This window comes from Seriola aureovittata, chromosome 18 (assembly GCF_021018895.1).
Source record: "Seriola aureovittata isolate HTS-2021-v1 ecotype China chromosome 18, ASM2101889v1, whole genome shotgun sequence".
In the NCBI taxonomy this organism is placed as follows: Eukaryota; Metazoa; Chordata; class Actinopteri; order Carangiformes; family Carangidae; genus Seriola; species Seriola aureovittata.
This window is the reverse complement of record NC_079381.1, coordinates 9,381,627-9,393,879: the sequence shown is the minus strand read 5'-3', so window position 1 is coordinate 9,393,879 and position 12,253 is coordinate 9,381,627. Positions and strand designations below refer to the sequence as shown.

General features: G+C 39.7%; 1 protein-coding gene across 2 annotated transcripts in view; it reads left to right on the top strand.

Moving 5' to 3' along the window:
- Positions 1-12,253, top strand: part of si:dkey-247m21.3 (5-hydroxytryptamine receptor 4) — a 44,592-nt gene that overhangs the window by 14,560 nt on the left and 17,779 nt on the right. The window contains exons 2-7 of one of the 2 annotated variants that reach the window (XM_056402790.1): positions 730-811; positions 1,797-1,976; positions 2,807-3,007; positions 3,394-3,547; positions 4,959-5,623; positions 7,605-7,690. In XM_056402790.1, coding sequence (XP_056258765.1) covers positions 789-811; positions 1,797-1,976; positions 2,807-3,007; positions 3,394-3,547; positions 4,959-5,623; positions 7,605-7,626 — 1,245 coding nt within the window. In that variant the 5' untranslated portion in view covers positions 730-788 and the 3' untranslated portion in view covers positions 7,627-7,690. Of the gene's footprint in view, positions 1-729; positions 812-1,796; positions 1,977-2,806; positions 3,008-3,393; positions 3,548-4,958; positions 5,624-7,604; positions 7,691-12,253 lie in introns of those variants that run through there. The other variant, XM_056402789.1, reaches the window with a different exon arrangement.

Sequence of the window (12,253 nt, the reverse complement as noted above, 5' to 3'; positions counted from 1 at the left end):
CTTCATCTGTTTGAAAACGAACTGTCGTCTCGTTACCTCAGGCTTTTGTTGGTAAAATCAATACCTTTACCTTAATTACCAGGTTAAATATGGGCTGCAGGGTCACACAGACTGACCTTCGACAAGGAGAACCAGTATCTGCTGAATCTCTACCAGCCCCAGAGGTGCTGTTCAGCAGCTGATGTCTGACCTTTGATCTTCCTTGACAGGGGACTAAAAAAGGAGAATTTCTCTTGTGGCACTCACTAAAGAATAGTATTGTTATTGCATTACAAAGACAAACTAACATGCTGATAGAATCTGGCAGACACAGCTGCTTCCTGTTGCAGCCTATTTGCCCCATAAATATCACATGCTTTCAAGCTGCGATCCAGTTACTTATTTAAGGCACAAATATCACATTTTTGGCTCTGGATAGACAAACAAAGTAAATCGGACCAGTTTATATTCACAAGCTGGCTCCTATTTTCAGGAAAATGCAGACTTATTGTGCGAGCATGGACAGTTACATCGTATGTGTGTGTGTGTGTGTGTGTGTGTGTTTTGTAGAAAAATGTGAGCATGAGAACTTGAGTCACTGGAGGTCAGTTTCCAGCTAGTGACATGTTGCTCTTTACCTAGATGTATAGATACCTACAGTGATTGTAATGTGTGTGTGTGTGTGTGTGTATGTGTGTGTGTGTGTGTGTGTGTGTGTGTGTGTGTGTGTGTGTGTGTGTGTGTTGACAGGGCCAGAGAATGGGGTGATGAGGACTCTCCTCTTCTGATTTCAATGCAGATGACCAGTGATGGCCACAGCATCACCTCAACAGTAAGTCACAAGTTCAAGCCTTTAAGAAAAACTCCTAACTCATCCTAAATTATCAACAGTAAATCCAGTTCTGTCAAATTTCTAAAAAATATGAATCTGATTTCAGCCTACAATACAATAGGACTTGTCTTATGTCATTTAAAGTAGTAACTGCTACTAACTGTTAAATGAGTGTGACTTTCTAATTAATTATAGAAGCCGAGTTGTACGGACGCACACTATGTAATCACAGTGTCCCTGGTTCTGTTCCACTCTGTTCGGCCCTTTGTTGAATGTCACCCACCACTTTCATGCTCTTTGTTTCCTGCAGATCTTATGCTGTGATGATCTTATGTATGCAGTTATCTACTACCATGTGTGACTACTGACACACTGAGAGTGAGATGAGATGATAAGTACAGAGCAGTAGCATAAAAAGTAGTGGAGTAAAGGAGTGGGAATCAGCTAGCCTGGTTCTCGTCACAGTTCAACAAAACACCTGCCAACACTTCTGAAGCTCATTAATAATCACGCTGCATCTGTTTGTTTAATTCATACACAAACAAAAATGTAAAAATGATAACTTGTAGTTTTAGGAGAAGCTAGGCTAGCTGTTTCCCCCTGCTGCCCAGCCGTATGCTAAGCTAGGCTAATCACCTCCTGGCTTCCTCTCTGTATGTAATGCACAGACATGAGATGGTATGAATTTTCTAATTTAAGTCTTGGAAAGAAAGCAAATAAAAATGTTGTTTGAGGAGGAGTGTGGGCTGGATCATGATAACACAGCCTGTGTCTCTTACCAACAGTCAGCACGGATTTCTTTTAACTATGCAGGCAATATTCTTTAATCATAACCAACTAGTTTTAATTGCCTAAACCTAACCCTACCTTAACCATAAGTGACAGATCAGAAAATTATTGTTATTGATATATTACCAATATATATTAGGAGTTTCAAACTGGTGACAATGCTGTGTTTTTCCTTGTATTTGTTTTCGTATTGTAGTTTGTTGGATGACACAATAAACACAGGACAACCCCAACAACAGGAACAACAGCAGCAAGAAGAATTCCTGAGCTCACTGGAGACGATTGCTCTCACCATCTTCCTCTCCATCATTATTATCATGACAGTGTTTGGCAATCTGCTGGTAATGGTGGCCCTCTGCAAGGACAGACATCTACGGTGAGCCTGTGGTCTTTTTTGCCACAATGGTCCATTCTGGCTTGAACAAAAAAACTATAAAATCCAAACCTATACAAAACACACCCAGACTCAAGGTTCTCCCTATCTACTTTGACAAAAAGCAATTACCTGTTCACTGCCATGAAATACCTATCTTAAGCAAAGTGCAAGTCTGTCAAAACCTGCTTGTATGGTAAGAGACAGATCTAATAAGTTGTGGTATAGTTTGGAAACTGGTTGACAGTAAAGTCAGTTGTGACCTGATGAGAACAGCAAAAACAAGGGGCCAATCCAGGACATTGTTTTGTTCCTGCAAGGCATTCTGGGAGAAAGTGTTCAAAAATACCATTTGAATCAATAATTTTAAAAAAGCTAACGCTACATCAAACAATAAAAAAAAAAAAAAAAAAAGAATAAATAAATATGATGTTTCAATAATTTTACTTGGTTATCAAAGCTGTCTGCAAGGTACCTTGACGTAAATATGTCAGTTGTTTGAGTTCTTTTTCTTTAGCAAATTAAAGTGAATCTGGACACGTCTGTTGTTTCCTATTTCTGCAAAGTCATACTGACAGATTGATTGGCAGCAGCTTTAAAGTTTAGAGATGCCAGCTCATTATAGTCAAGTGAGAGATGATGGCACAGTAAAACATACAGTACACCGTGAACCGATTTACCAGTGACTTTTATGGATAATTTCTCAATTCTAACTTCTTTCCTCTCCTGTCCTGTCCTGTCCCGTCCCGTCCCCTCCTCTCCTCTCCTCTCCTCTCCTCTCCTCTCCTCTCCTCTCCTCTCCTCTCCTCTCCTGTCCCGTCGTCTCCTCTCAGGAAGAAGAAGACCAACTACTTCATTGTGTCGCTGGCGTTTGCTGACTTGCTGGTTGCGCTGGTTGTGATGCCCTTTGCTGCGATTGAGTTGACAACCGGCCAGTGGGGGTACGGAGAGATCTTCTGCCTCGTCCGAACGTCTCTGGACGTCCTGTTAACGACAGCATCCATCCTGCACCTCTGCTGCATTGCACTGGACAGGTTTGTGTGTGGGTGTGTCTGAGTGACTGAGAGAGAGATGATGACAGGGATTTGATTTTTGGCCTTAGTTAACTTACCTTTCAGTCAGAGATGCACGTCAGACTCTGAGATACAAAACTTAAGACTTAAAAACACTGTCAGTCAATCAAAATACAATCCTGTGCCAAAAATAACAAGTATGTAAATTTTTATAACCCAATATAACATAGTGTCTCAGCAGCTGTTCTCAGTTGAGCTCAAGCAAGTAAAAAAAAAAAAAAGACCAATGACTGAGACTGAAAAAGATCATGATCATGTTTGGTTTTGTGTTTAAAGTATATGGAATATTGCTTCAAAAACTGTACACTGTAGTGTGTGTTTGTATGTCTGTGTGTGCATTATTCCAGGTATTATGCTATCTGCTGCCAGCCTCTGGTCTACAGAAACAAGATGACCCCGGTGAGAGTGGCAGTGATGCTGAGTGGCTGCTGGCTCATCCCCACATTCATCTCCTTCTTGCCCATCATGCAAAGCTGGAACGCCATCGGCATCGAGGACATTGTGAGTCCTTAAGATACAGTAATGCACTCAAAAACTGCTGATTGTATTATTATTTTAAGAAAATTATATAACAATCCTAGATCGCCAAAATATATAGCATACTTTAACAAAGTGAAGAGTTCATATACCTCCCTCAAACGCATAAGAGAGATGTTCTTTCTGTGAGGGCAAATGCAGCAGAAACATTTCCAACCTAATATTGTCTGTTTCTAATAACGTTTCCAATCCCTCGAACAATGACACGGTAATGCAGTAATCACAAAACAATTCCAGTCCCTGTGGAGGCTCTCTTGCTGCGAGCAAAGACAGCACTTGAACAAGCATTTTCTACTGGTTTGGATATGTTGTGGCGTGAGATTATTTCAGAGCTGCCTTGAAATGAGCTGCAGGACTCCCAGAGGCAGACGGGGATAGATGAATTTATTCAGCCACACTTAATGAAATACATGGCTCTTTTTCTCTGTCCTTCAGTCAGGCAGCATCCAAACAACAATCTCTTTTTTTAATAGCTGGCTTGAAGTGATATGTCACAGACAAAATTGCAAAAGACTTGAAATGGCTTATGTCTGCACATTTAGGCCAGGTTTTAGTTAGTTATTTTGTTCGCTGTGACTTATGTTTGTCTCTCATCTTTCTTTCAAAAATTTAGAAAATTTCCAATGCACTCTTGCTCCGCTCCAAAAATGAATAGTTTGAAACTGAAACTTCTCACTCCAGCTGTCATAAAGCCGCAAGAACTGATAACATAATAGTGACAATAAGGTGTTCAATACTATGGCACAATATGTCTGCTTGGCTTGAACTGAACATAGTGTTGATGGCATAGTGATTTGAAACTGAGGAGTCTCTGCTCATCACTTTTCAGCTTGAGGTGCTTCTCTACCTGTCATTCAATTTACTTTGACCTGATCATATTTTCAATTTAGGACAAACATCTAGGCAGCTGACCAGATAGGCTCGTATTATTGCTTCTTCCTTTAGACTAGCTTAGCCACTAGCCTCTCCAAAACTCAGAAATATGCCTACTAACACTTCTAATGCTTTCTAATTTGCACATTTTTGTTTGTTTAATCCATACACACACTCAAAGGTAAAAATATCTTTGGGCATATACTGCAAGGCTAGCTGTTTCCCCTTGCTTACAGTCTGATTCCTTTTTTGAGCTCACGCTTAACAACTCTGACTCTGGGAAAGAAAGGGTATTTCCAAAAATGAACTATTTATTTCCTTAACTTAAAGTCTTTGATTGAGAGTGATGAAATTCAGTTGTATACAAGTTGCACTGAGAAACTAAATGTTTAATTCTGACCTTGGTGTATTTCTTTGATAGGTAGGTAGGTCAATTTGAGGCATACTTTAAATTATGTACTGTTTGTTCTATTTTTCTGACTGCGTCTCTTCTCCCTTCCAGATTGAGGAGAGGCGAGCTTTGACAGGAGGCTCCAACGACACAAGCTGCGTGTTTCTGGTCAACCAGCCTTACGCCCTGATCTGTTCTGCAGTGGCTTTTTACGTCCCTTTGGCCCTCATGGTCCTGGCCTACCAGCGTATCTACGTCACTGCCATGACCCACGTGCGGCAGATTGAGACGCTGCAGCGTGCTGGCTCTGCTCCCGTTACTGGGACGGCTCCTGTCATCACTGTGAGGTCCTCCACTTCCTCAGATCCTTCGGAGCACTACCATCTTAGGACAACAATGGGTTCCTCCTCTTCAGAGCAGGCTCCTATAGCGAACAGCCGCATGCGTGTTGAGACTAAGGCGGCAAAGACGCTGGCGGTTATAATGGGTTGTTTCTGCCTGTGCTGGGCGCCGTTCTTCATCACCAATGTGGTGGACCCATTCATTCATTACTCAGTGCCCTGGCAGCTGTGGACAGCCTGGCTGTGGCTTGGGTACATTAACTCAGGGTTGAACCCCTTCCTGTATGCCTTTCTGAACCGGGCGTTTCGGAGGGCGTTTCTGGTGATCCTCTGCTGTGATGATGAGCGATACGCACGGCAGGGGAGCTGCTCCTATAGACAAACCCATAGAGCGTGTTCTGCTGCGTCGGTCAACGGGACGTCCATGGCACTGAGGTAAACACACGGTTATGTCATAACCACATTTACACCAGTTTCTTGCTTTCTTCTTCATTCAAAGCAATTGATTTTCATGGTTCGTGTCTCAGTTGGGTTTACTCACAAGTAAAGTTGATCCTTTGACTTTGCATAGTTGGTCAGTAGAAAAAGTATTTTGCAGTATTACACTGTGACTACAACATATTTATTACCTGCAACAGATCTGTGTTCACATCATTTGTTGCAATGAGCACAGAGTGTGAGTACAGAGTATGTATGTGTGTTTTGTCTCGCTGTCCTCTCTGTTAAAAGTCTATCAGAGAAGAAATCAAGGCCTCAGACAGGAAACCAGGCTCATTTGTCTGTTCCTGCAAAGAGAGATGTACACCACCTTCCTATCAGGGTCAACTGTGCGCAAGTGTTACCTCTTTTCTTTGTATTTTGATTTTCTATGGTGCACTTCACTGTAAAATTGAGAAGAGGACAATAGATTTGACCCTTATCTGAGTCTTTGTCTGCCAGTTTAACAACACTTTGTTTTGTTGCAGCAATTTCAAATTTAGACCAGTTGGTCCAAAGAGCTGCTCCGTTGCTCCATTGCTCTGTTGCTCTCTTGCTCCGTTGCTCTGTTGCTCAGTAAATTCAGAATTTTCAAAGGCTCATTATTGTAACCATGGGATTGCATTTACAAATCAATACAACAACGGGCTGCACAGATTACATTAGATTAGATTACTGCCTTATTCAAGACAAACATTTTAAATAATAGAAATAATTTGCTGTAGATCATACTGTAGACTGGTGGCACATCAATACCAATAGCAGCAAGAGAAAATATCATGGCGTGGTGCAACCATCATCTTATTTGAATTGAAATATTTTTAATATAGGCCATATGTCATACCCAATGTGTAAATACTAGATGTGAGTATGCTGTTGCTCCTCTAGAAATGAATGTTAATTGTCTTAGCCACTGTGGTGCTCTGCAAGTGGAACATGTCCTGGACTCAGACTTGAAAATGAATGAATTTCATAGTTGAATCAGTTGTTCAATTTTGGTGCAAGTGAACTCATACATATTATGGATATGAGGTCTGCTCGTGAGCTGTGTTATATACTTTTCTCTCTGTCTTATCGCCTGGTAGGAAATATGACGTAAGATATGTACAGTAATAAGGAACAGCTGTAGCTGGATGAAGAAATAAATCAACACAGACAGTATAACTGGATATTTAGTTAAGCAATTTAGATAGCCTTCTAATTATGAGTAGAGACTTGAAACTCAAGTCTAACTTATATTAAACTTTTATTGTGTTGATTAATATAGAAATACATTTCATTGGTAGTGTGCAATTTTCTAAGAGATGTCAGTCAAGTTCTTCTTAGCCAAGCTTTAGCAATTTGGCTTTAGCAATAGCAATGTCAGTCTGTTAGTCCACTGCTCGGGTCCAAACAGCTATAAACTGTCATTAGATTTTGTACAGACATTCTACTTCCCCACATGATGAATAACCGTGGTTTATCACTTTCAAAAAATATTGACATTCCCAAAAACTGTATCATGTGGTTCATGCTAATAACAGGTGTTAGCAATGCTAACAAACTAAAACATGTTGAACATTTTCTGGTAAACATCTGATTATATACTTGATACTATTCCATTATTATCAATTATTATCCTTCACTTTATTGCATCTGTATTTATTGCCTTTGTAAAGCCATTGGAAAAAGAACTGACACCTCCATTTACAAAATCCTTGTTGGCTTGACATTGAACCTTCTTGTTAAAGCTATGAGTCATCTTAGTTCATTTGTACATGGAATAGGGAGTTGTTTTTTGAGCCTACAGTCATCTGAGGTGTTTAGTGGTATATTTAATGAAAAGATAATGTATAATATCAGGTAATAGTCCAGTCTTTAAAAAAGATTTTTGTTACAGCAGAGTGTCTGTTGACGTTAATGGTGGTGATTTAGTTGACGCCTGTGTTTGTGCTTTCAGCTCCTTTGAGTGGGGAGAATGATGGAGGAGGTGACCTGCTTGTGTCTGCACTGTTTAACTTTAACACAAATACTTCACTGCCGGAGAGAAACAAAGGCAATCACACACACACACATACACACACACACACACACACACACACGCACACACACACACACACGCACACACACACACACACGCACACACACACACACACATACAGACATACACACAGCTGACAAGATAATACATAGAAAGTATGTATAAGCTGAGGCATGTGAATGAAACCGTCTGATATCATGTAATTGTCTTACGCTCGTATACATGACTCTCCATGTACTGTATATGCAAAAACACACACACAGGCTTTTATGCTTATGTGCATCATTCATTAGCTGTTACTTAGTACTTAGTGATTTCTACTAAGCTAGTAGTTATTCTCTCATTGCTCTATGGTGCTATCTTAATGCATGTGTGCCTGTGTGTGTCTGTAGTTCGTAGAAAAGACATTGACCCGATATCAGTGCTCCAGTCATACTGGTTTTGTTGTAATGTGTGAAAAGCCTGTGTGTGTAGGAAACAGAAAGGCAAACAGTGTTAACTCAAATCTGGTGTCCTCTCTTTAAATCTTTCAGACAGAAAACAGACTCAGACAATCAGATTACATCCGACAGGAGACTGGAAAACTGAAATTACTGGAGGAATCCTGTCGAATTATTTTTTCAGAGAGCTCTAGGCATTTAGGCGCTGTCTGTGGGCAGATGGTGTATGTGTTTGTGTGAGTGTTGTTCTGTGTGTTTTTTTTTTTTTTAAAGTTACAAACAAGTATCTTCTGTCTTTTCTTTACTTTTGTGTGTATGTGTTTGTTTCAGTCAATTGAGGCTGATATGTTTTTTTTTAACAATCATTCTTTGACTGTAGTTAAATTGCATATACTTTACAATGCATTACACAGTTTTCAAAAGTATATCTTTGCCAGTTTTCTCATACTGTAATCTGTGGTGGTTGGTGCCACTATTTTTCATCTTCTTTGCTGTAGCTTGAAAGGGTTATTTGTCCACTTTAATCTTTGGTCATCAAAGTCTTCTAGTTTCTACTGAAGCCTGGCTACAGGTAATTAATATTAGTTTCTCCCTCATTTTCAACCAGTATTGTGACAGAGGAGGATTTCCACTCTGAAAAATTGTATTATGTGGCTCCCATAATGACTTTTGTATTAATGGTGTTTAAGATTTTTCTTTTCACTTTTGACTACAATCTGGAAATATTTGTTAGGTTTCAGTTTTTTGCGAGCTGATTTTACTGAAAGATGATACATTTCACAGGTTTTTCAATTTAAAAAAAAATCATTGTGCATTCTCACTCTGCCTACAATGTATGGTCATGGAAGAAACAGCATTAATATGATCTTTATACATTATGAAAATCCTGAGGCCATTCTCCTGAGTGGTCCTAACAACACCACACACACACACACACACACACACACACACACACACACACACACACACACACACACACACACACACACAGGTATACAGCTCCAGCAGTGGATAGTAGACACTTGTTTGTGATTAGAGTAATAACAAAGACCTTTTGTTGTGCCCACTGGTAGAGAAAGTAGAGAAGGCATCTGGACTATCTAAAACAGGTTGAAGCTGTTGAGTAAATACAGTCATACTGTCCCTCGTGTCCTTGTGTTGCTCCAGTCAGAAGATGCTGTCCAACTTTGTTTCACAGTGTTTTAGTCTTTGTTCACTGTTGGTACTCTGATAGCGCACAGTTGCTTTGAAGTTTTACTTCTCGGGGGCCACATTGAATCTGACAAACCGACCAACTGATGGTCAAGGGTTGTTTCATATTGCCAATCTGACAGGGGGAGATATGGACAACAGTAAACCTTGGTTGTGTTAAGCTTGTATTTATGTTTAGTTTTAAGTTGTTCAACTAGATGGTCCTTTTTGAGCTAAAACAATGCAGACTGTAAAGATTTGATTCCCCCAATTGCACCTTTTATAACCTAATTAAGAACAGGTGTTGCATGGTTGCCACAACTGGCATTAGTCAGATTAAACTAGTAAAAAAAAAACCTCAGTTGTTTCCAATACCATTTTTTCCTTCCCAGTACTGATTCCGATACCTGAGTTTGTGTATCAGCCGATACGTAGTACCAATGCGATACCAATGCATTAAAAAATTTAATGACAGCTGTATACTCTTAACCCTGTATGGATAGGATATGATTGTTGTCATTGCCACCAAGGCCTCAAACGTGCTAACTCTCGTCCGGCCGCTTCCCACTTTGCCACAGTGTGCACTGAAGGTCACAGTCTGATGACACCAACACAACCACATCATCTGCAAAGAGCAGAGACTCAATTATGACATTCCCTAATTGATATAAACGGAGGGAACAAAATAATAGAAACACCTGTCAATATAACACAACAGCACCACAAGCAGCAAAATGATCATAAATGAATCAACACCTCTCTAAAACAGTTTAAAAATATTCCCACAGTGCTGACTTGAATGTGCCCAGGAAGGTCTGCAATCTCATCAACCTCATCTTGAGCCAATTAAACTTGCTCACTGTTCCATCTTCCAGTATTGCAATATGAGATCTTGGATGTTTGTATCATGGTTTGGATCTCGTTTTCAGAATTGCTATATCCCTAGTACCATGACCGCTTAGCTTCATATTTAGCATACAAACACGAGAGTGGAATTAATCTTCTCATCTTCTCAGCAAGTAAGTGACTAAATGTTGCAGTTTTCCTTTAACTGCTTGTTTTTTATTCCTCTATCTTTATCTGGTGCTAAATGTCACACGTAGACATCAAGCTCATGATAAATTTACTGCTGTCCTTTAAGATAATACTGAGGCAAAGACCAGACTGAAGACAAATACCTTCGTATTAGACAAAAAACACAGAAGTACAATGACTGATTCTGTTGGTGGTTAGAACTCTGCACTGTAAGTGCTGTATATTTGATTGTTCTACAGTAATAACCCAGTCATATGGAACAATGATTTTTTACACATTTACAAGTTTAATCTCTCCTTTGATTTTCTTTAGTTTCTCTGTGATTATCTGCAATCTTTGTCATCTTTACCTATTTCCAAGCAGCTGACATCAGTAGTTTGAGTTTGAAAATTAAAGTATGGAATGATTTTAACAAGAGAAAAATATGTAATGTAAGGCTTAATATGTAAAATCTATATAGTCAAAGTGCTAGTATGAAAACTTGTTCCCCACAAGAGTCGGGTGTCTAGTGAGAAAAATAACAAGGTGCAACTCAGAATTTCAAACAATTCCTGTAACAGTTAATCAGGTTCAGGTTGATCTGTCCTGAGTTCACCTTCAGCTCTGCGTTGAGATCACAAATCCTGTTACATACAGCCAAGTAGTGGCCACTGTAATCAGCTGTGTACAATCAATGTGGTTGTTATGCGATTCAACTATCTGGCATCAATGCCAAAGAAAAGCACAGGTGTTAATGGATCTGAAACCAGTAGCACTTGCAATCTCTGCGGTGGTGGGTGGCTCCTCGGTTCAAGCAAGTGCTGCATAGCTCGACCGATGTATGAATCTCTGCTGTTTTTCCGTTCTGAATGTTTCTGTTTTGATTATTGAGATAAGATGAAAGGTTCAGCTCCATGTTGGGAAATTAGGTCAGTGTATAAAGATCCAGCATGGGAAGAAGTTAAGTGAGCAATGCTACTGAAATACTAAATTGAGAAAACCAATAACCAGTTAAACACATTGTAACTGATTTTTGGGTTGTATTAAAGGGGACAGTTAAAACAGATGCATAATGTCTCAGTGATGATATCATAGTGATGCCATCAGGGCTGTGTCAGTTTGGGTTTAACAGAAAAGGTGTGGAGTTTGGAAGATGCAGGTGTTTGCCAGGAAGGGAGGGTCTAACAAGAAGATGCGACCAAGTTACATTATAGGAAATGTAGGAACCAGGGTTTCAGGAGCTTTGTCCATACCATGGATTAAATTAATCGTACGTTGGCCTCTGCAGCTTTGATTTTGACTATTATATTTTTTATGCCTCCGTGCCAGTGACAGCTGTGGCCAGAGGCATTATGTTTTATCTCAGTAACGTCTTGAGGGAATTCATTTGAGAGAAAGTTGGTACAAACATTCACATTGACTCAAGAGTTAACTGATCAGATTTTAATGGTGAAAGGTCAAAAGTCAAGGTCACTGTGATCTCACAAAACATTCACATGCTACATTAACTGCAACTGGACTGGTTTGGCAGAAACATACAATTCTAGTTTTTATCTGTTCTCACAAGTTTCAGTGGAGTACCCTAATTTTAGATCATGTGATTAATAAGAGACAGAGCTGTTTTAAGTCAAATCCTCATAAGCAAAAGGCAGGTCAACTTTAAGTATTTCAAGACTTTAATTCTTAGTCATTAAAATAATACATTCTTTAACACAAGCGGAGTTATATAGATCTGTCCATCTGGGTTGAGGATGCATGGTTTCATTGTGAACGATGACCTGTCACCCATCCGAAGAGTTTGACGCTACTTGTCGCAAGATTCAATGTCAAAATCATGAAAAAGCTGAACCATGGTGATCGACTGTGGCCGCAGAGGCTGTAACATGTTCTGCAGGTGTTTGAATGTATGAATGAGAAGCAGGC